Source organism: Columba livia, chromosome 2 (genome assembly GCF_036013475.1).
Source record: "Columba livia isolate bColLiv1 breed racing homer chromosome 2, bColLiv1.pat.W.v2, whole genome shotgun sequence".
Taxonomy (NCBI): domain Eukaryota; kingdom Metazoa; phylum Chordata; class Aves; order Columbiformes; family Columbidae; genus Columba; species Columba livia.
In genome coordinates this window covers 71,467,114-71,490,991 of record NC_088603.1, presented here as the reverse complement: position 1 = coordinate 71,490,991, position 23,878 = coordinate 71,467,114, and the positions used below count along the sequence as shown (strand labels likewise).

At 37.9% G+C, this 23,878-nt stretch overlaps 1 protein-coding gene across 2 annotated transcripts; it reads right to left on the bottom strand.

Annotated features, from left to right (window-relative positions):
* Positions 1-4,251: 4,251 nt before the first annotated feature.
* EEF1E1 (eukaryotic translation elongation factor 1 epsilon 1) lies at positions 4,252-20,993 on the bottom strand. 2 transcript variants are annotated; one of them, XM_005512555.4, is made up of 4 exons: positions 20,624-20,993; positions 18,713-18,913; positions 11,613-11,708; positions 4,252-4,910 (listed from the first exon to the last, which is right to left on the bottom strand). In XM_005512555.4, the coding sequence occupies exons 1-4, from the start codon at positions 20,723-20,725 to the stop codon at positions 4,770-4,772; spliced, it is 540 nt and encodes a 179-aa protein (XP_005512612.1). In that variant the 5' UTR covers positions 20,726-20,993; the 3' UTR covers positions 4,252-4,769. The 2 variants fall into 2 exon arrangements, with proteins under 2 accessions (XP_005512612.1, XP_064908525.1); XM_065052453.1 differs by having other exon boundaries at positions 20,174-20,852.
* Positions 20,994-23,878: the final 2,885 nt, after the last annotated feature.

Below are 23,878 nucleotides of genomic sequence, written 5' to 3'. Positions count from 1 at the left end.
ACGAAACCTGGCATTTCCATTAGGGACAGCAGCAGCACGATCCAATTATAGATGCAAAGAAGAAATACTGCTCTTAGGAGGAAAATATTAAATGTACGAATCCATTAAGCAGCTGCATCATTGCAATTACACTTTGAAGTTAAAGACCGTGAAACAGATCAGAGATTAAAAGAAGTGATAAAATAGAAAACCAAAAGAAAAAAAGAAATCAAATAGGCTTACAGATCCCTCTTCCTAGCAAAAAGCCAAACAGGTAAAAAAATTACCTGAATCTCTCTATACACATACAATTATAAAATCAAGATAATGTCTCCATTCCCAACTTCAGCATTCATGTAGCAGATAAACCATAAATCACCTGCAAAGATGCAAACAGAAGATGGTAGCAGATCAGAAAGAATATGAACCAGACCTCTGAAAAAAGAGCTTCCAATGTATTTCTTGATAATGATTTCATAGGTGTTATGGATTCCTTTATTTTAATTTCTCTCAGCTAATCCCTTTTTAAGTACCTTGCCTTTGTCTCTTCCAAATCCACAGCACTAAGGAGCAACGTTCTGATCCATCTATTGCTTTTTCACCAAGAGGAAAATAAAGACGTGCAAGTTTTAGAGCTCTCATCTGTAATGTAACCTGGGTGTATTTTATATCATGGACAAAACAGTGTTAACCCTTCTAGGTCACATTTTCATATAAAATAGTTAATATATGTGGGTGCCTTGAACTGCAAAGTGCTCATGTCCATCTTAAACCTTGGTCTCAACCTCCCGCTAATAACCCAGGATCCACACCCATGCTGAAGAGTCTAGATCACTCTTCCCTCAGCTATAATTATAAGAAATGTGTGTGTAAGAGAAAGAAAGAGAAGCTGAAGAATTATCAAGATGCTTCAGTGAACTATAACACCTATTGGGAAGTTTAAGATTTACCTTAAAAAATAAGTTCCCTGTTTCCATGCCTATGTTCTTCCAAAGATTCAGATGGTAGTAAGGAATTGCTTGATGTGACTGTTTCAACTGCTAACCAGAAGTGGTATCTCCTAACTGTGTTTCTCTGTCAAAACTTGGATGCCAACCTAGTAGGTAAATCACTGATGACGTAAAAGGAACTTGACAAAAAGTATGTTATGCATTTAAGCTATCACAAAAAAAAATTCCTTACAGTTTTGCTGCAGAAAAGCCTACACTTCAGTTCCATCTGAATGGCCAGATTTTCTTAGTATCTGGGTCTAAACTAGAACTATTTTCTTGTATGGTGTAACACAGATCATCGCAAATTTCTCACTCCTATTCACTCTTCTCTAATCCCATATTAAACCTGGATTTTTCTATAAATCATTGTTGCCCAGCTTTAAGTGTCAGTGCAAGAACTGGCCCTAGAGACAAAGTGAACTCTGACATCTCACTTGAAAGTGAAGTTACATGTACAAAGATGACTAAAAATCATCAAGACATTTCTAACCTGCCTGATGCAATACTTAAACATCTGTTTCCACCTGGATTGCCTGCAAGCAGTGGTCATCTCGGCATCACAGGGAAAAAGACAAGTCAAAGTGGTAAGTGTTAAGATTTCACTGAACACTTACGATTATCGTATTTGTTTCACTGTTGAATTCTTCAGTTGCTGAAAGGTTGTCATGCGGCACTATCTCACCATATGGCAACAACCTCAAGTCCTAGAGGCACATACTTAAAAGACCATAACATGTCAGGCCCCTTGAATAAATTAGATAGAACAATTATGCAAAATAATAATACTGCAATGATGAGATACATTAACACATGAGTGTCACTCTTCATGAAATGCTGTGAAAATAAATTCCACACATCACCGTGGTCGCCATCATCATCAAACTGCAAAGCAACAAAAGTAAAACAACATCACAGTATTTACTGTGCCCTTCAGCAACCGAAATTTTAAGAAAGGACGTTGCAAGGGAGGAAAGTCACTTTTAGTAACGTTCGAGTGAAATAAAATATTACCGAAAGACAAGCAGTAGTAGCTTTAAAAACAGCAGAACATTTACCCATGCACACTCTCTATACAGGCCATCAATGTTAATTTCAGAGCTCATGTACATACCTCATCTGTGAATAACTGGAAGCATCATCTTAAGAAGTGTACCCGACACAGTCTCAGATAGACCAAGCTATTTTTTTATGATTTTGCATAAGTTTTTTTACAGAAGTAGTTGTCCTTGATGATCAAAAGGCATTAGACAAAGGGGGAGAGGGAAGAAAAACCAGCATCATCTGTTTTTCCTGGTCAACTTCCTAAAAGCAAAGTCCCTTTGCTTTTATCCTCTACCCCTTTCTGCTTCCCCATGCAGAGGAGAAATAATTGAACTAGTCAAGTTAGCATCGGACAATGACCAAATGACTTGTAGGCAATATAGAGCTAAATTTTGCTAATCCACTTCTAAACATTTGACCCGTTAGCTAAACTTTTTTTTTTTTTTTTTTGAAAAACCCAACATTTCAGCAGCAAATAACACTTCTACACCAGAACAAAAAAAAAAACTGGCACAGGAGGCCAGGGGATACTGCAGCAGTAGCATGTAGCCACCTTGAGAAATCCTGATACTTTGCAACAGCAGCAGCTCTTTGGGATTTAAAAAAAAAAACACACAACTTTGTAGCATCATCCCTATAAACCATGTCTAAAAACATGACAGTATTGTTTTCTGCAATATTTTTAGTCCCGGTTCTATTTTAGTGTTCTCAGCTGTAACATAAGCTGCTATGTCCATGGATGAAGGCTTGCACGTACACTTTTAAAACGAGAATTACTTCAGTTTTGTAATAGGATATATAATCAAACAATCTTTAAGATGAACATGAAACTTCCCCAAACCCTGACCAAATGCATGATAATTCTCACTCACGCTCCCCTTCAGGAACAGAAAATGGCTCATTAGAGTAGAATTCAGTGCAAGAGCAGGTATTTGAGTCTAAGTATCTAAGTCTCATCATCATTTGCTCCCAGTCGTAAGTGGGGATAAGGCAAACTCACTCACATACATACTACTAGGGAACATACATTTAAAGAAATTTGGACTTGAAATTGGAAACTGAGAACCGACAGTAAAAACCTGCAGCACTGCAGTAGTCAAATTTGAAAAGTTTGGAGTATGAAGCTTTTAATATACATTTGCACTAAAGCTCACTCCACAGTTCTTGCACAGATCTCAAAGTTTCAGTGAGATCTTCATAATTAAGTACATAAGGGCTGCTTCTAAATAGCAAGGAACAAGATTAACTAACATGAAAAATGGTACAAGATGAGAATTAAGTCCCCTGGGAAATGACAACTTTTTCAAACCAAATAAGAATATTTTCATTTTTAACAATATAAGACATTCCTAAATGTAACACTGTGTGCCTGTAAACCCTCTAAAGAAGTTCCATATATACAGAAAACACCTACTTGAGAGCCTAGAAATATCTGAGCTCAGCTTACTCATGCAATTTTCTTCTGTTCTTTCACATGTTAGGATATATTTTAATTACCTCATCTCATTATCTACCTACCTTTTTCCAAAGTCCAAAGGCCTTGTAACATTCATGACACTCAAACAGCTATTCAGGATGTCTTTATATCTACCTTACTGGGTGGGAGCCTTCTGAAGTAGCACCCAAGTTAACACAAAAGAATGTATAAATGAAACCTTGGTTGCTCAAGACTTGTAGAAACTAACACAGAAGTTTATCCATTGAAAGAAATACAAAAATATTTTGATATTTTAGTGTTTTAAAAGAAATGTTTACTGAGTTGTGCAGAAGGTAATTATCTATTTAGATGCATCCTTAGGGCATTATGTTAACACTTTTAAATTTGTTAAAAAAAATGGAGGGACCCACCCCATTGTACAGTGAAATGACATGTCCAAATGTCCGATTCAACAACAGTGTCTTTGTTTTTAAAACAAACTTTAAAACATTTAAAGTAAACTTGACAGACTAGCTTATTATCTTAAAGCTGTGGAAGGGGGACTTGGTTGATTTGGCCTTTTTTATTTTTTTGTTTGGGGTTTGTTTGCCAGGTTCTTGAAAATTGCATTTGCACATGTGAGACATGCAAAAAACTTGAAAAACGCCAGGTTTGTTACCCAATTTGAAAGAAAAGGCTTCTGGAATCTAAAAAAAAAAAAATCCAGACACCACAAAATGAAACAGCAAGTGAACTAACCTTTTACAATCTTCATTTTGCTTACTGAAGAAAAACTAAAAAGTTTCACAGCCAAACTAAGACTACAGTTTTTAAATAATTTATTCGGTCACATAAATACTTTGTAACATTTGCATGTTCCCTTTTTCACATCCTTGGCACACAATATAGCTCTTTACTTTTACAAAACTAGTGTAAACATCCATGGCAAAAAATGAAAATAGAGCAGGACACATGTAAAAATTCAATAAATAGCAAAAGGAGTGAATAACTGAAGGAAAGGAACTCTTTTCTACAAAGACCATGTAATTACATTTGAATGTTTACTTGAAATAACTTTTCATTTTTAAAAAATAGTGAATTAAAACTCTATTTCCATCTTTTTACCATTGTTGCTTTTAAGCAGACGCATGATACAATTCATTAACTAGTTCAATTTCTTGAAAGAACAATAATGATTCAATGCAATTGTATTATTTGAGGCATCAACAGTTTTGGTTCACATACAGAAGGTTACAAACTAGTATTTGGAAGTTAGTGGTTTTGGACAGCATAACTTCTAAACTCCATAAAACCCTTCCAACATGACATTAAGATTTTCTTTAATGAGCATTAGTATATAATCTGTTCTTGATAAAGATGACATTAGACAGATGTTGTCGCACACCTGGATAATGCTGAATGTGGCTGAACCAACGCGACACATTCAGGTATTTCTCCTTTTCTTGCACTGTGAGGTCCACCTGCACGGGGAAGAAATACAAGGCACCAATAATACAAGGCACTGCAATAATAACATTTGGTAACATTAAATAAAAGTGTATAGTTTTACAGCTGATTTCCACTCACGTGAAGTTGTTACAGTCTGGCAGTATTCTATCTTAATTTCACATACTAAAATTCACAGCCCAAAATACATATTTACTTCTAATTTACTCCAATGAAAATACCTGGAGGGTGGAACATACATTTGTACAATAGAGAGGGGCAAAAAGGGCCTTAGCTTGCTTGAATTTAATGCATCTATATATTCATGGGGTTAGCATGCAGTATTGGGGGGAACAGGTAAGAGTTGCACAACATGAGCAAGTCTTTCACGTTAATCCAGCAGGCAGTCTTGCCTCACAAGCAAAGTGACAACTTTGTATTTCAAGGTGTATTGTAAGTACAAGAATAAGTTTTTTCAGGCAACTTCAGACTGGATAGAAAACTTAAAGTGGTTCCACATTTTGAGCAACAGTTATACAACAGTTACTAAGAAACAGCACAGCTTCACACTGAACTGTTCAGATATACTGGCTCACATTAAGATAGCAATGGCATGACTCAAGTTACTACAGTAAAACAAACTGAAAACCTGTCCATATTTCATAAGTGTATTTAAAATACCATCACTCCTACAGTTTGAGGTCCTGTTTTTCACCAGAGTTCTCAAGTCAACAGCACACGCTTGTTTTAACCCCGATCTAAATGCAACAGCTCCTTGCCACAGGAATTGTGGCTGAGATTAATGAAGGGCTTCAAGCCTGCCTTTACTTTTGTCTGAGGACTGGCACAGCTGAAGTCATCTACAATTACCCATCTTAACTATACCTTTCTAAGTCATCTACATTCAAGTCAGCAACATCCTCAAAGCTTCACTACAAAGTCTCTCATTACTTTGGAGTCTTCTGAGACAGCTGTAGAAGAACTATTCCCATGCTGCATCACCTGTATTACCATTCCTTAATGAGCAGTTCCAGGTCTCCTCATTCCTCTGGAATGAAGTTCGCTTATCAGTTTAGACAATAGTCTTCCTCACATTAACCTACTAAAACTGAATTGTAAGTGAGGTAAGCCTCAAAACAGACTACAAAAACTGCAACCAGAACAGAATGTCATCTTCACATGAACTACCCTATCTTATCTCACCAATGCTTAAATCAATCAGTGCAAGATTCACCTCACTTCATTTTCAGTTAGCTAAGCTAGCCATCAGGCTTAACTTAGTCATCTTGACAACACCTGCAGTCAACAAAAAAGGGCACACCTGTAAAGGATAGTTTTAAGAGACAAATCACTAGACATGCCTCATTTTTCATGTTTAGACTTCTAAAGCCAATGAAGGTTAACCCCTTCCTGAAAAGCTAGCCAGATGCAATATTCCTTACATCTTGTTCTACACACACCAGATTCATGGGTAATGGAGGTTCACTGCAAATTTGATCTTGGGCACAGGACAGCTGGAAACAAATATGTTCCAATAGACTTTATATCACATACTCATTTACTCAGCTGTAGGAGTGAAAAGCCTGTGTTCAAAACTAAGTCTCATGATGAACTTCACCTCATAACATGCCAGCCCTTTCGATTTCACGAGCTGGATATAACATCTGCCGCTTCTCCTTACTGTTCTCTCACACAGCCCAGCACTTGGCTTAGAACTGGAAAGCTTTAAACACGTAGAGGTAAAAAGAAGATAAAGGATATATACTAGAAGACGAACCACTGGAAAAATACTGAGGAAGAATTTCAAGAAGTTGCAGGAAGGAATTCTAAACCAATGCCACATAACATTAGAGCTCTAACAGTAAGTTAGAGCATTGTAATTGCACCAACAACTGAAAAGCAGGGATTTCGCACCTGCTCCTAAACCAAGTAGCTGTTCTTCCTACAGAACTCACTGATAAGGGGAAAAACTCCAGAATTTTTAAAGGCATTACAAACAAGAAGTGGAAGCTATCAAAATGCAACACCTGAATGCTTCACAAACTGCCTCAGCTTCTGCACATACAGCACTCTCAGGACAAAAAAAGCCTGTGCAGTACCATTTAGGGGAAGATAATTTTGATCACCTGCTGTTTGGTATGAATCTGTAGAACCATTTACAAAGCAGCTCAGAACACGAAAAGTGCAACATGTATATCCTAAAGACATCTAAAATTACTGAAAGTATTTAAATATGAGTATGTACTAAAAATACCATAATTTAAGTTCCATGAGTGCTGTACAGTAAAGTTATAATTACAATACCCTTTATCAGTCTTTAATAGCTAAGCACTTGGAAGTTTAGTTCAGCATTTTCACAGCCAATTTTGGAGCAGATATTTTCTCCCCATAATTTTATACTGATAATTCTCAATCTTCACATTTCTCTGATGTAAATTAAAAATGAAGTCTAGAAAACTAGTCCTCCTCCATTCTGTTAGCATAGTGAAAAAACATCTGAAGGGCAAAACAGACAGCTACTCTAATAACAAAACCCTTTTTGTACTCCAGGCACAACAAGCAAGATATTTTTACTTATTTACATAATGTACTCTATCAGTGAAATATATTAAAAAGCACTCTGTGGCATGCTCTACTTTTTACTCTGAACATAACTCTTGGGTTAATTGTTTAGAGATCACTTCCATGGCTTTTTTTTTTTTACATTTTGTTAGATGGGTATTTTCTGTTCTTCCTCATTAAATTAGATAATTCCCCCAAGTTAAGAAAGGCTGCTGTTCTGCTGTTAAAATAATTATTTGCTATTAAAGCAATTATTTTAATAGCAAAGAAGCAGACACTCAATTTGATAGGCTTTTTTTCATGTAATGGAAAAAAAGTCTTATTCTTCAACCACAAAACTCACAAAGGGTAACCAAGGTGGTCATCATACAATGCAGCTAGAAGAGCTTCTAGAAAGGCTATAAATACACAAACTTTAATTATATCTGCTTTCAGTAGCATTGGGGATGCAGGCATAAATTCCCATTCCCACAACCCGCCTGTGCATGGGAAATCTAAAAATACCTGCCTGCATCTGCAGTTCTTCTCACTACTATCTCTCTCAAATTTAGCCTTTAGATAGGAGGGAAAGACAAAACACAAACACAGTCAAATTGTGTATTTCTTAAAATGGTGTACTTTGATGTAGTTTTGACTAATTTTCTGATGTTAAAGAAACATACTAAAAGTCTTTTATTTGAAGTAAAACTGTTGTTTGTTGGTGTGGTTTGTTTTTAAATTCTGTTTAAGCACTATGTATAGCATAATTCTTTAGAAGGAAAGCCTGTTTTCCTAGCACTAAGATACAGAGCTTATCAGTGAATATCCACAAAAGTTCATGGCAATCTGTTTATTACAGGAAATGTTCATCATGGAAAAAAATAACGGGGAAATAAACTACTGCAGTCTCTTTATAGTTCAGTATTAGTAGTTCTGACCCGAGGAGAACTTTGATTTGTAGTTGATTTGACCCCAAAATTTTGACTGAGGCTTTCTCCATTGGCAGATACAAATTTTACCCATAAGTTATTTTCCAGCCCTTATTAAAGAAATTTCCAAGTCAGACATAAAAATTTGAGACTACTTCTTTGGTTTTGACAAAATTTTCAAAGCATAAAAAGGATCAACCTTTGTATTGATATTTCTCTTAAGGATTTTTCAAACAGCAGAATAAAAACATATGGGAACTCTTTATTTTAAATAATAATAACAAAAAACAAGTTAATTACCACAGGGGGAATTTAAGGCTTACTGATTGCCTTCACTATCCTCAAGCAATGCTCCCAAATTCACGCTTTCTCTGCAATCCATGTTTTACCCTAGTAGAACTTCACTGTTCATCATATTTATCCACATATATATTTAAGTAATGAAAGCGTCTAAAGACAACAATATTTATATTATATAAACTACACATGACAATGTAAGTCACACTGAAAAGCTCCTTTAGGCAGCTAGTATCAAGCATTACACTTTTTGGGTGTTTGTGACCTATATTACAATGAAGCACAATGTATACTATTTAGTTCCTGCCTCATTATTACAAGCATATATTTCTAATTAATAGATTCAGTCTGCAAGAAGCCTGAAACGCTACCTGCGAATCTGATTCTCACTCACTGAAATACTAATTCCTTTCCCACAATATGGATTTTAGACACATAGTACTGTTGTGCCAATTTAGGTAATTATATAGGAGAGGAAGAATGAAAGGCAGGCATACAACCGCAAAATTAAGATTTGCTGTTGTTCAGTAGACAAACTGGTGAGTAAGTTCAACTGGATGAACCTGGGCAGTAAAGAATCAGGTTCCACAATCCCCTCAGATAATGGGAAGGGCAAAATGAAGGTGGGAATGAGGAATACAGAGATGTACAATATATATTCAGAAATGCTAAGAAAGGGAAGTGAAAGCCCAGCTGAAAAAGGGAGCAACAGGATCGGGTGGTCTTAAAAATATTTCCAATGAAATGTGAATCAGAATATTTTTAAAGTTTTAATAATATTTGCCTCATTCAGTCCAATCATGGCACACCACTAATATTCACAGTATTCTATGCCTAATGTCTGTGTTAGCATGTAGTTAGTTATTGGTTTGTCAAAAGCAGAGAGAATAACCCAAAAGGTCATCATCAGTAACACTTTCAGATCAATTTTCTAGACAGCCTGACAGACAGCGAGAACTGTGGGTCTGGTCCCCATGCCCCCATTTTTCCCCTCACACCTTGAAGGATTATAGGAAACATTTTTTGATATTTTGCATGAGGCTTAGCTGAAACAGCACTGGATACAACCAACTGTAACCATGGACTGTATCACATTATGAGATACAGCAGCTTTCCCTGTCCCCTCACCTCTTAAAGCTTAGGGCAGAAAAGCAGCTCTGGATATATTCTCTTATCACAGGGAAAATAATAAAAATCACAGGATTTTACAGGTCAAGATGTTACCTCTGTACTTAAATACTAACATTAATCAATTCTGAAACCTTCAAAATACATGTAATTCCTAGCTAATAGCTTCTAGATTTTCTTCTTTATTCAGGATAGTTGCCCCATTATTTGCCCTTTATACCCTTCCAATTCAGAAAGTTATCCTCCATAAAAATCAAATGTTTCAGAAACAGATGTTATACTATAAACTTGTCCCAAGTAGTGTCTGGATAGTTGCAGGCACCCAGGAGCACCAAGTCATTTGTTTTTACCATCTGTTCTATTTCCCAAAGCAATAACTTGTATCTTTTCTTCTTGATTAGGTGGTCTACTCTAGAGCAAACTCTAAATTTAAAATACGCTTCATTTTTCCCCTGCCTAAGATTTTTAAAAAGTCTCATTTGAACTTGTACTCTCTAACAACATATACAATCGTATTTTTAGAAAGTACTTACATGTTTTTTCTATGCCTACATATCATATGTGAAAGGTAAGCCATTCTGACACTCTAGTCAACACATCTATCCTACTACTTAAGATATTTTACAAGGCAAATATGACTTAACAGAATTAATTCTAAGTGACTTACTCTAACGTGTTTTCAAAAACATCCTGAAATAAAGCTTCCGTTCCCTCTCTCCTCTGCTTGACACTTTCTCATTTGAACTTTTACCCCTGGAGAGTCAAGATTTTATATAAAGTTCTTCCTCATTTTTTTGTAGTATCTTCCCCTCCTCAGCCTCTATTTTGAAGTTCTTGCACACTTCTCCCAGATCCCTGCTTTTAAGTGTGTAAAGTAACCATTCACCCAGTTGATTGAATTCACCAATTCTCACATGTACACGCATTTGTCAGAGGCATCTTTTTCTGTATATCCCACTCCTCCCCAATTTTCTAATGTAAAACTGACCCATTGTATCATCTCCCAAGAATTTAGCAGATGTTTCTGTAGAAGTCCTTTGGTTTGTTTAATAGTATCTACTCCAGAGAAGGACTGCTCATTTACAATCACATTCCAGCCACCAAAATGCAAATAACTTCTACTGCTTCATCTTTAAATAACCACTTGAGGCTCAGAACTGAGGTGCAATGATTTAGATGCACTTTGCAGTAAACCCTGAGCTGACTGGGAAGAATCTCGGCATCTTCTCCACTTGGTACAAACTTCCTCAACTCCCTGCCTCCTAAGAACCAACCCCCCATGTTATTTTCATACTCTGTATGTTATCAAGTCTTATCATTAAGTCTTGAAAAACAAATGACATTTTGCTATGGCTGATACTTTTATATGCCTTCACCCTTCAGGAACTTAATTTACATCCATCTTTCAGAGCACCAGCAGCATTTCTCTAATACTAACAAGGTTAGTACTTCCAGTTGGGACACATTCTTTCTGTTTCATTTATCTATTTCCCCACGTAGTTCTGTTAAGGTCATGTTTCAGACTTGAACAGATAGAGTCCACGTACCTAGGAAACACAGGGATAAGTATCCTCCTAGTTACTTTACACAGAGGAAACTAAAGCATTCTGGACACTACAGATATATTTATTTCGACAGATCTATAGCTAAATATTTAAAAAGTAAAAAATGAACAACTTAAAAACAAGCTATATTTGAAGTTCTTACAAGAAATCTCTCAATTTTTATTCTGTTATTGTCACTGATCAATTTAGCAGGTCAACTTCTACAACAATCAACTGCCCTTTAGACAAACAACAATTATGACAGTAGTACATATAAAAAAATGCAAATAACACTTACCATGATATGATGCAATCCATAATACATCAAAATGTCTGCTAAGGTAAAAGTGTTTCCTGCAAGGTAGACTTTATCTTCCAGGTGTATGTTAAGATTCTGAAAAAGAAAGAGTCATTCTGCTGCTGTAGTATGGACATTGTAAGACAAAATAGAGGTAGTAGTTAAAAATAATAGCAAACTTCCTCTGGATACCATGCATTTAAAATAAACACCAGTTTTAGTGTATCCTAGCTCCACAGAGGCAAAAAAAGAAAAATAAAAGAAAAAACTCTAAAAAGTGTCAAGATAATAAACTAAAATATTATCATTCTTTGACAGCGAGAATTCAACAAAATTTAAATGTTGGTCTCTAAACAAAGTGCTAGCCAGCTTGCTGCTGGCACATAATTTTTCATAATCCCCCCCCTTAGATCCCCTCAAATTTTTGTAAATACAAGTGCTGATTTATTTTACATATTAAGCTGGCTCCACAGAAACACTAAAATCTGTCTTTTCTTGGCTTCAAATTACTGGAATTAAAAAATGCAAGACCTGTGTATTTTTTATTAGTGCATATGACTCAGAAGCACTGCTGTTACAAGTTTAACTTCTGATACATGGAAAATGCAGTCCTGTGATCAAAGGAGAGCATATTGCTCTTCCAGCAGCAGCTTCTCCTGTCCTCCAGGGCTCACTCCATGCAGGTGGTCAGCAAAGCGCTGGAACTGCAAATATGTACGGACCAGGAAAACACAAAGCGGTGGGAGATAAATAAGACGTTTCAAGCTCTGTGCCAGAAACTTGATACCCATCAGCTGGTATCATCTAACATCTGCTTTTATTAATGTTGAAATAACTGCCAGCAATTCTTAATGACTGATACTGTCAATTCCAGTTGCTATCTAAGTCCATGTGAAGAGAGCACTGCTTCAGCATTTTAAAATAATCTATCAACAATTCCTTATCAGAGGCTATAAGGGTGGGTAGTAGAAGGCCTCCATTCAGGTTCAGTGAATAAATATTTCAAATCTGTATTACAGAAAGACCTTCTTTCATGGCTTTTTGTATGCAGTTATTCTCTGCCAGAAAACAGGAGGCTGACAGACTCATTGTTGCTCAAATGCATTAGAGAACACAGCCATGACACATCAGCTCTACCTCTTTTCTTGTCCTTCTTTTTCTCCACACTTTACCTACTTCTTATCCAATTTATGCACCAGTCTGCCCCATACTTCTCTCTAAAGAAAGAAATGTAATGGTAAACAAAATTATGTACTTTAACTCTATCCTGGCACAAAGAAGCTTTAGTTTTACGGTATTCTTTTCAGAAATGTAGGAAGACAGTTTCCCAGCTTTTCCTTACATTTGGAAACTCTCCCTGATGGTATTCCTCTGTTGGTTGAAAAAGCTTATATTAAATGCACTCCTTTTTCCTCAGAGATCTCCTTAAACCACTCCCTTCCCCCAGCCCAGAAACAGTAGTACGCAGCTTAAGCATAGCTAACACTTTTCAAAATGTCCTTGAAATATTTTTTCAGTCTCAATTACAGCACGTTCCATTTTAAGATAACCTTTTCTTTAAAAATAAAAAGTCTAGGGCAAGGGGGTTAGTAGTTAGTAAACAATTTAAAGTTACATTTAGCCTTAAGCATATTGCAGGTTTTGTGGTTCCGTAATTTTACTGATATGGAGATCCCCTACAGTGTGGACATAAATAAATAAAACCAAACCACAAAACTAAAATGCTGAGACTTTATGACACCTGACCTCACATTTGAATTTGACAAGTTTGACTCCATTATGCCACCTTACTATTTCTTTGATAACCTCTTTATGACAGGATGCCTGTACTTCTCTAATATTTAAACATCCTCATGTCTGCTTGGATTTCTTTTATTAGAGCAAATCAGGGAAAAATATTAACCCCCACATAGTTAAAATTCTGTAAGGTCATCTGCCTCTGGCTATGTAGCTTCTTTTCTTTAAACTGGCTTACTACTTTGTTCATGTTAGTTCTCAAATTACTTTAAACATGTAACTACAGTTCTGTGGAATTTCACACACACAACACAGAGACAAATGCAACGTTACAAAGAAAAAGCTTGCAGGAAGAAAAAAAAAAGAAACTAGAGATCTGTTTACTAGAAAAAAAATAAAAATCATAAACTCATCTATTCTGACACATTCTCTGACCAGCATTTTTCATTTTGATTAACCAGAAATTCAACATGCATTATAATGAGAAGTAATGCCACTGAAATTATATCATCTCCTCTTTCTTCTTAGCCTAGGCTACGGAATCAGGATTCTGTAAAGTAAAAAGTTCATTATCACTGAAGGTACAATCGACACTTCTATTTCTCTGCTAAAAAAATCTGGATTTCTGCATCAAAGTAGTTATGGCATATTAACTCTTAGTTTTACAGATCTTCAAGAGTTAGGCTACTTTCCATATAGAGATATTGTTTGCCCACTTTATCAGGATGGGTTAATATCATACAAAGAATAAATTTGTTCTTTGAATGTACTGCACAGGTATAGTAAAAATATTTATCAATAAAAAAATTCTAAAACTGTGAAGGCAAGGTAAGCCATTACAGTGTGAACAATCATTTATTTTGGTTCCTCAAAATTTATGGATTCAGTTAATTGAGCAAGTGGAATTTGACAAAAATGGTTAGTCTTGGACAACTTCATGTCAGTTTATAATTCTGGTTTTAAACATGTCCTTTCCTTTCATAAAATATACTGCTATTCCAATTTCATTCTGTAAGACAAGCTAATTCAGAAACACCACGGTACAATTTTTTTTTTGTGTGCACTAAGCACATCTAGGTATTCTTGCCTCATGGGTTATGCTTCCCGTAAATTATTACATTATTGGCTAACAGCCAACTGTGTTAAAATTCCTGAAGATCAGGCTTTTTTAAGTGACCATGCTATTAGACTGAAATAGTATTCCTGTACTGGAGAGATTAATGAAAATATGAATACAAACCTGTATTTGAATTTCTCTTATGTTCAGGAAATTGAGGTCTGTTAGCTGTCATTTGTATAATTGTCTTCATGTACTGAATGCCACTACTTAAACTGACTACATACACATAATACCAGCATTACATGACTGAAACAGTCTTGCAAGTTGTTTGTAACTATATGAACTTATTGTTGCAATCCCTCAGGAAACCCTTCTCAAATTTCAGACTGGTATTTACGGCATAACTGCAGTTTGATGCACTGATATGCACTGAACAATTGCAGCAATTCAAAATCCATTTTTGGCTATGTGGGGCGAAAAAGCAACAGAAAGATGTTAGCATTATTTATAGCCTAACTGAGGGACTTCCCATTTGCTTGTTCTATGGAAAAATATCCAATTTGCAGTCCATATCTAGAATGACAGCTCAACACATCCCATCCACAGCACACTTCTGGCTACCCCACAATATTCCTTACTATCTCCATAGTATGCAACCTAATGGCCTGTAATCCAATTCATCCATTAAGATGACTGAATCCCTTCCAGTTGCAGCAAGTTGAGACAGCAGCTCGGGCACGTAACAGTTGCTTCTTGCACTGACTAAATAGCTTACAATGGATCTAATCATACTCTAAATTTGTTTTGGATATTTTGCCCACAATAACACTCTGGTGTATGTGCTTCCCTTATAAACAGAAGCACATCCCTTCAGTCAGTAATATTCTCGAGGTCATTTATGTCCTAAATGCCTTTGTATCACACCATGCAAAGACAAAGAGCTGAGCACTCTCAAATGCCCCAGGCAAACCTCTGACAAATGCAAAACCCAAGAAAAGGCTTCTGCAGCCACATCCAAGCAAAGCACAATTTCACTGCTGGGGCATAGCTATATTTTTAATTCTAATGCAAGACTTTTCTGTTTAACTGGCAAACTATGAGCTAAACCTGGCCTGGAAAATATTATATTCAACATACTCAATTCGCTGTAAAAGACATAAGAAAAACAATCAACCAATGTTGCTAAAATAATAACAATTCAATCTTCTACACCTGTAAGTGCACAAAAATATCCCAGTGCTAACAGAGAAGGGAGAGTAGTCAATACAGAAAGTCAAAGTTTAAAAATTCTTGCTGGACAAGCTTGCCAAAGTGGACAGGTATCCCATTTAGCAGTCTGTCAATGAACAGTGTATAAGAACTGTGAATTAACAGGACAGACAGAGCATGGATTAAGCTGCTTACATATTTTGGAAACAGTGATTTTTCAAGCAAGCACATTAAATAATAATTGAAGCTTTTATATACAGATTTCTAATTGGATTTCACACTTACAGTCAGAGAGCACAGGAAATTAGGACAAATTTTGTCCTGTACAGGAGCTCAAATCAAAGTTACACAAAACTCAAAGACCACTTTCACTGGCCAGTTCTGAAGAGTAAGGCATTTGGTCTGAATGAATTTAAGCAGCATGGTGGAAATGGTCTTCTGACTAACTTCATGAATGTGTTAATGTCAAGTAACAGCTTTAGTCAACATGTCAGACAGAACAATTTAAGAACATATTTTCCTAAGGCTAACGGAAACCCCTTACTGTTCAAATTAACAAACATTAAACCAATTATTCGCTGATGTTTTTCAGAACCACATCACCTCAGTTAAGGGTTAAACAGAGGCAGTCTAAAGTTTGTAGTAGAAATGACTGAACTGTTTTTGGCATAGCTTATTATATATTGTGGCTCTAGGCTGCAACTGTCCCAAGACTGCCATTGTGTATTCCAGACACGCTGTAAAACTTACAATCTCAGACTTGCCTCCCTATTTTAGTTTTTCTTTTTCTTCCACCCATACTCCCTTTTGGCACAGTACACTTTAACGGTAGGCTGCATCTTCTTCTGATTAATCGTGGTGGCAAGAGAACAAATTAAAAAAAAAAAATCTTAATTGCTATACTATGAAATTATTAGTGCTGGAACAATTCCAGAGCTGCCCTGTGTCAAAAAAAAAGTCTGGCTGTTCAACATCTGCTAAGAAAAAAAAAATCCACAGGAAAATTTTAAAGTGGCAATATCTATTAGGACAGATCTAAAGGCAGAGATTTTCCCTCAAGTGACACTGCCTGCTTTTCAGTAAGAAAATTTTGTTTGAAAAAACTTGACTTACCTATGTATTCATATTTCAGTATACTGTCTTTCCTACACTGCCAGTGTTGATAAGGCTAAAACTGAAAAGAGATATTAGCTTCAGCATGAAACCATCATCTCTCTCTGTCTAGTTTTAATACTCAAATGCAGTTCTGCAAATACCTGTTCTGTCAACACACACGAGTGTCACCACTTAAGCCATCCAGAATAGATGGATTTTATTATAACATGACAGAAAACTTGCTTTTGGTTTTTATATGATAGAAGGGTAAGAAAGGTAAATAAAAGTTACTTATTCTCATATGGTCTTCCCACAGCTTGGGAGAAAACAAAAGGCATCACAAGTTCATTTGTAAAGTCTCTGAAATTCTTTACACAGTATTTGTCACAAAGGTTTGTCTTTCAATTAATTAGACAAAAAGGACCTCTGAGAGACACCTAGTCATACCACCTGTTCAAAGTACAGCTAAACCTGAAGTTAAATCCTAATTAGTCAATGCCTCCTTCAATCAAGTTCTGAAAATTCCAAGTGTAGAGAGTTTTCATGCAATATCTCTAGCGTAACCTTGACTACAATGATTTTGATAGCATTTGCATGGAGAAAATAAGACCAGAGAGGTTACCAAAAAAAAAAAAAAAAAAGCAATATAAACAAACTCATGCTTTAACCAATGGAACAATGGAAGAGATTCCATAGTTACAATGAGATCACCATAATTCAGATTATCTGGGCTGTAATAGAAATGATTCTTTTAGGGCTTTCACCAAGTTGATCCTTGCAAAAAGCAGGCATGATATTCCAAGCCCTCACAATAAAGGAGGCTGCCAGTTTGAAAAGGACAACAGATTACCAACAAGGTTTTGCTTTGCACCATTTTAAGATGCAATATTTTCCTTGATTTTAAGTAAACAAATGTGTTAACTCTTGAGCGCTGCTTCAGTTTATCTTCCATTTCTGTAATAGTTCTAGTTGACTCAGAGTCATCACGCCTAACAACAGTCAGGAGTATAAATTAAGACTCTGCAAGCCTCAAGTAAAGTCAACCTTCCTAATACCTTGTAGCATACAAAGCTATTTTTAAACCCAGACTCACCAGTAGCACTGAGCATTGTGCACTTTCCATCTAAACCATACTTTTAAAACTATGCAAAGTAAACTCTTTAAAAGTTGATTGAATTTCACTGCTGTATCATCCACACTTAGTACACAGAGCCCTTAATACTTAACGGTGTAAAGCAAATTTTCTCTTCAAGCTCTGTTCCCGCAAGACTGCAAAAATACTAATTGCCAGTCACAAGGAGTTAGAAGGAAAATATAATTTTTCCTGGGTGACCCTTGAGATTCTCTTTTCTGCTTCCACCTGTTTAAGAGGAAGTAAGCTTCAGACTACAAGAAAGGTTCAATACAGGAGACCAAAGCCTCCATACCAAGTAGCTGGATATGATGGACAGTTTTGCAGAGGTTCCTTTATTATTTCACTTTTATCACACAATTCTGTCCAGTAACTCCTTTTGGTATCAATACCAATTACCACAACATCATGTACGACTTTATTCCATAACTACCAAATCAATAAGAAGAACTCTTAAAACCATCAGAGCAGTGTTATCTGGAAATACAATGCGACTTGCATATAACTGAGATTTTTATGAAGATACTAGGTAACTGGCTAATAGGAGACAAGGCACCTGAACAATTTCTAAACTATCTGGAACACCCTGGTTGGTTTACAGCATTAGAAGTACAAAACCCTATAAGAGCTCTGCTGCCTGTATTTTTGGAGTTTAAGCTGTTTTCCCTCCTGTTTCAGGTTGTCAGGGTATTTTTGTCAATAAAAGTGAAAAGCAGCAAGCAGAATAAAAGCCAGTACTTAAGGATACTGTCAAGTCTTCAGTGTTTGCTCAGTTTTATTAACTAGCTGTTCATACACACATCAGCACTGTAATCTTCTTCGAGCTCTAGTCACTCCAAAATTCAGTGGCAATCAAGTACTCCTTACCTTCAGAATTGTTGTAGTATCTTCTTTACTAGAGCCTCCATCTACTTGAGTCACTCTATATTCCAACCACTGCTGAACGACAGCTTTCTCTTCTGCAGTACTTCCAAGCAGTTGGTCCTTCTTAGCCTGTTTAACTAGGTGGGCAGCGATGGTCATTAATCCTGTCAGACCAGGACCATTGTTTGTCTGAAGAACAGGAACCTAGAGAAGAAACAGAAGTGCAATACTAAACAACTCATTCAAAAAACAGTCGCTAAGAATAGCTACTGTTTTATTATAGCCTCTCAAAAGGATCTTAAAAGCAATATATGAGAAAAAGCATACATTCTCTTTTTACTCCTTGGTGTGGTTTATTTTCAGTTTTTACAGAAGAAACTTATTTAACACATGCACAGACAAACCAAGACACCTTTAACTCCAATTATGCAAATTCTGCAATTAACAGCAACTTATTCTAACACTGGCAGAAATCTTATTCACTAACTTTTAACTCATTTTCAAATTCAAGACTCTGACTTAAGATTGCAAAATCAGTAGCATCCAATTTCTCTCTGAGCAGACTGCAGCAGTCAGACTTACTGAAATGCTTATTCATACTTACTGTTCTATTGCCAAATACAAGTTAGTAGTTCACTAGTTTCAGGACAGGACAACACGACACACTTCAGTTTTTTTTAACAGGCCTTTGTTAGTGATATTACTGCATGTTAAACTGTGGGAAAGTAAACTGAGCCCCTGAGAGTCAGAAATGAAATGAAGGAATTGAAAGTTACTGCAACATACTAGAGCTCATTCAGTCATTTATAGCATCAAATGATAGAAAAGGAAGTGATTAAAACGGAATACTTTTTTTTAAGTGTCTGACCACACAGAGGAGCCTATGTTCAGATTTAATTAGCATAAGATTCAAGTTCAAAGCATAATATTAATTTTGTAGTTGTGCCAAGAGTCTTTGAAAACTGAAGATGCAGTCTAACTACATAGAGATGTAGTTACTTAATTTTCAAGACTTATGCTTTACAGTAATAGCATTAAAATAGCAATTGGGTTGTTAAACAATTAAGGAAGTTTTTGCAACCAATGAATGTATATGTTGCTATTCAGGACTTTAATCATAAATAGTAAATAAAACCAAGAAAAAAACATACAAAAACCTTAAGTCAATCAAGTAGCTTATTTTCTCTGGTGTCCTTCTCTGAGAGGATCACCACATAAAAGCCCTCACACATTTATGACATCCTCAGCCCCACATTACATTTTTCATGCCTCAGGTACCTCTTAAACCATAGGATTAAATGCCACCATAAGAACTTAAAAATACCAAGACATGTACTTTAAAAAAAAAGTGAAGCATTTAAGAGCACCAGTTCTTCACAGCAGATACATTTCTGATGGCAACAATATACTTTATAACGTATTTCAAGCGTATTTTTAAAGAATTTAAACATAATTTAATCACACCTGCATAGATATAACTACACTGGCACCAGGAAAATCCTGAGAGAAACGGGATAGCGTGCAGACAAGTATATATTTTAAGCACACATCCCTCCAACGACACACGACAACCTTTCCACAGGCAGAATGAAGAGGCTTCCAGAACTTGCGAGCAGACAGCGAGGATCTACAGCCACAACTAAAAGGGAACGGTGAAGGAAGAGGCCGAGGGAATGAAACCCCTCAAGGAGAACCGCTCAAGGAGAAGAGCGACGGTGCGGGAACGCGCAGCTGAGGCCGACACAAGGCCCGCCCGTCCCGGGGAAAGGGTGAGCCCGGCCACCGTAACACCGGGGGGTGCGGGGAACCACGGAGGCGGGAGGGAGGTGGCGAGGTGAGAAGCCGTTGGGGAAGGGGGGTTAATAGGGGCTCGCGCGCCGCTGGCCGCTGCCGGCCCCTCCTCGCTCCCTTCACCTTCCGCTCCCCCTGGACGCCGTACTTGTTCCCTCTCGGCAGCCCCAGCAGCTTCTCCAGCAGCGCCAGCTCCTCCACGCCCGGCCGCGCGGCGGCCGCCATCTTCAGGACAAGCCCGCCTGGAAAGGAAAGGAAGGGAAGGGCGGAGACAGCCGCCACCTGGCAACAACCGCGAGCCTCATTGGAAAGACGAAACGACCACACCGCCGAACATTGGAATGACGAAACGACCACACCGCCGAAGGAACCGCCGCTGCGATTGGCCTGAAGGAGCCAGCCAGCCAATCAGGAGCTCGGCTCAGCCGACTCATGCGCTCGGCCGGCTTTTGCTTTGAAACCCCGCGGAGCTGGGGAGGAGATGCGGTGAGCAATGGCGCATGCGCAGCCGCGGACACAGCCCAGCACACGTGGTTAAGCCACGCCCCCGGGGCGTGTCCTCAAAAGGGAGGGGCCGCGCCCTCAGGGCTGGGGGGGGCTTCTGTCGGCTGTTCGGGATGCGGGGGCCCGGCCCGGCCCGGCCCGGCCCGGGTGGGGGAAATATATCGGCGCCGTGGCCTCCTCGCCGCTCCCCGGCCAGGCCATCGGCGGCGGGGCTAAGCAGCGCGTTCATAACCGGGATGGAGACAGCAGCCTCCCTCCCAACGGAAACAGCGGCCGTTTTCCGCCCGGGAAGGGGCAGGATGGGTTTGTCGCTGTGTCTCTGGCGGAGGCGAATAAAAGGAGGGAAGCCGGTGGCTCCCGCGATCCACGCCCCACGCCGTCCTTTGTTGTCAGCGCTGCTGCCCGGCCCTGCGGGTGTCTTGGGTACTGGGGCCGTACCGGGGCGACCCCCAGCCGGGGGTTCCCTGCCGTCGGTGTCCTGGGCAGCTCGACCTCTCGCTGCCGGCTTCTTGATCCGGTGTTGTCGCTCAACCCCATTGCAACTGCTGTCTTAGGATGCGTCTGGGATTGAATACCGCCCGGTGTGTTAACTACACAGTACGCGTCTCTCCACTCAGGCTTCTCAGGAACCGAGGCTAACGACATTACCCTTGTTTATCCATCTGTTTACCAGTCCTGCCTTCTTCCAACCCATAAATTTTGAACTTGTCCAAGCATAGCCAAACTGAGAAGGTGAAGTTTCAGAGCAAGTTTCGCTACTGGAGATTTTGTGAAATGAAGGAAGTATGATAATGCAGAACCGAACCATTATACACACCGATCCAGGGCATCAAAAGAAGAGATAGGGCAATGAAGATGATTAAGGGAGTGGAGCACCTCCCTTATGAAGAAAGGCTGAGGGAGCTGGGTCTCTTTAGTTTGGAGAAGAGGAGACTAAGGGGGGACCTTATTAATGTTTATAAATATATAAAGGGTGAGTGCCATGAGGATGGAGCCAGGCTCTTCTCGGTGGCAAACAATGATAGGACAAGGGGTAATGGGATCAAGCTGGAACACAAGAGGTTCCACTTAAATTTGAGAAAAAACTTCTTCTCAGTAAGGGTGACAGAGCACTGGAACAGGCTGCCCAGGGAGGTTGTGGAGTCTCCTTCTCTGGAGACATTCAAAACCCGCCTGGACATGTTCCTGTGCGACCTCACCTAGGTGTTCCTGCTCCAGCAGGGGGATTGGACTAGATGATCTTTTGAGGTCCCTTCCAATCCCAAACATACTGTGATACTGTGAGAACAGACAGAAGTAAAGAAAAGCATGTTCATGAACCATGGTTAATGTCAGTAGTGATGTCAACAGATAAAAAACCACAAAATCTGAGCTGGCCATAAAATAACCTCATCTAACTGCACATTCATGTATTTGGGATTGGTTCGAGACATGAGTTAATCACCTTTGTAATTGAAGATACTCTGCTGTTGATGTCATACCTCTACATCTGCTCATAAATATTAGAAATAAAAACAATTTTAGATTGCCACGTCTATTCGTGCAAAATATCAAAGTGCAATATTTGATAGAACACTATTAAATACCAAACTAGAATTTTTACTAGAAACAACAAGCTAATCTTGTCGTACAACGGATGATTGCAGACTCAGGGCTATCACTTCATTAATCATCTTTAAGATGATGCTGACAAATGTCCTGGTTATTCAGTGAAACCTTTTATCTTGATACAAGGTGACATTTAGATTCGTACCTACTGTTGCAGAAAGTCTCAAAGTGGCCACAGAGCCTTCCTCTGAGTGAGGAGCAATTCTGAAATCGTGAGTGGATTTTTAAGCCTTTGCAGGAGTTTGTCTGATCTTTTCTATTAATACCTGCAAAGCACTTAATTTAAAAATATACTCTGCTATGAAAATGCCATCGCTCTTTGTGAGTTTTTTTTAGTTTTTCTGCTGCCTTCCTGCAGCAATATTTTGAAATGCGAGTGTTCCAGCTGTTTTCCGGTGTGACATCAATGAATGACTTAAAATTGTACAGAAAGCACTATTTTTCAGGCCCTCTTTTCCAGTGGGTGAACTGATAGAAATATTTTGCCACTTTTTTAAAAAGCTAGTTGATTGTTTCAGTATTGAAAAATTTCACTTTCAATAATGAACCATCTATCAGTAAATACATACCTACATTTAAGTGTTATTTTATATATATATATATATATATATATATATATATATATATATTTTTGTGCTTTGGAACCTAGAAGGTGAAACATATCAGTGTGAAATATTAGTATCAATGGATTGAAATATCTATCAGTAACAATAAAAAGAAGGTTAAGTTTCCAGTCACGTGAAAAGATAAAGCTTTATTTTTTTTTTTTGTCTTTCCTCCCACCTCAAATTTTTAAAGTTCTTGGAAGGGGAGACCTCATAAATTAGGTGGAGATGAACTGCTTACGGTTGTGTAGCAGTTTTCCCTTCATAAAAATGCTTTAGCAGGGTTTCCCTTTTTTCTGTGCACAGTTCTCCTCTCATTCCATTAGGTGGAGCTTTGTGATTAAGACTGCAGAAGAAACTTGCTTCAAAGTGCAAAATGATTCACCACAGAATGGCGGGGGGAGGAGGCGAACGAAGCCCACTTTGCTTAGAGGTATCAGTGTCCTGTACCCAAGCTCCATACACAAAAATCTGAATCAAGACCCTCACACACAAGGAAAATAACTTGAAAAATCGATTCTGTCAAATGGAGTGCTGCTCTAATCTGCTGTTATCATAGCCAAGTTCCAAACCTAAAATACCTTAGGTTATAAATTAAATGTCAAATATAATTAATTTGGCACTTGAAACATGAAGTGGATGACTGTCCTTTAGACAAAGC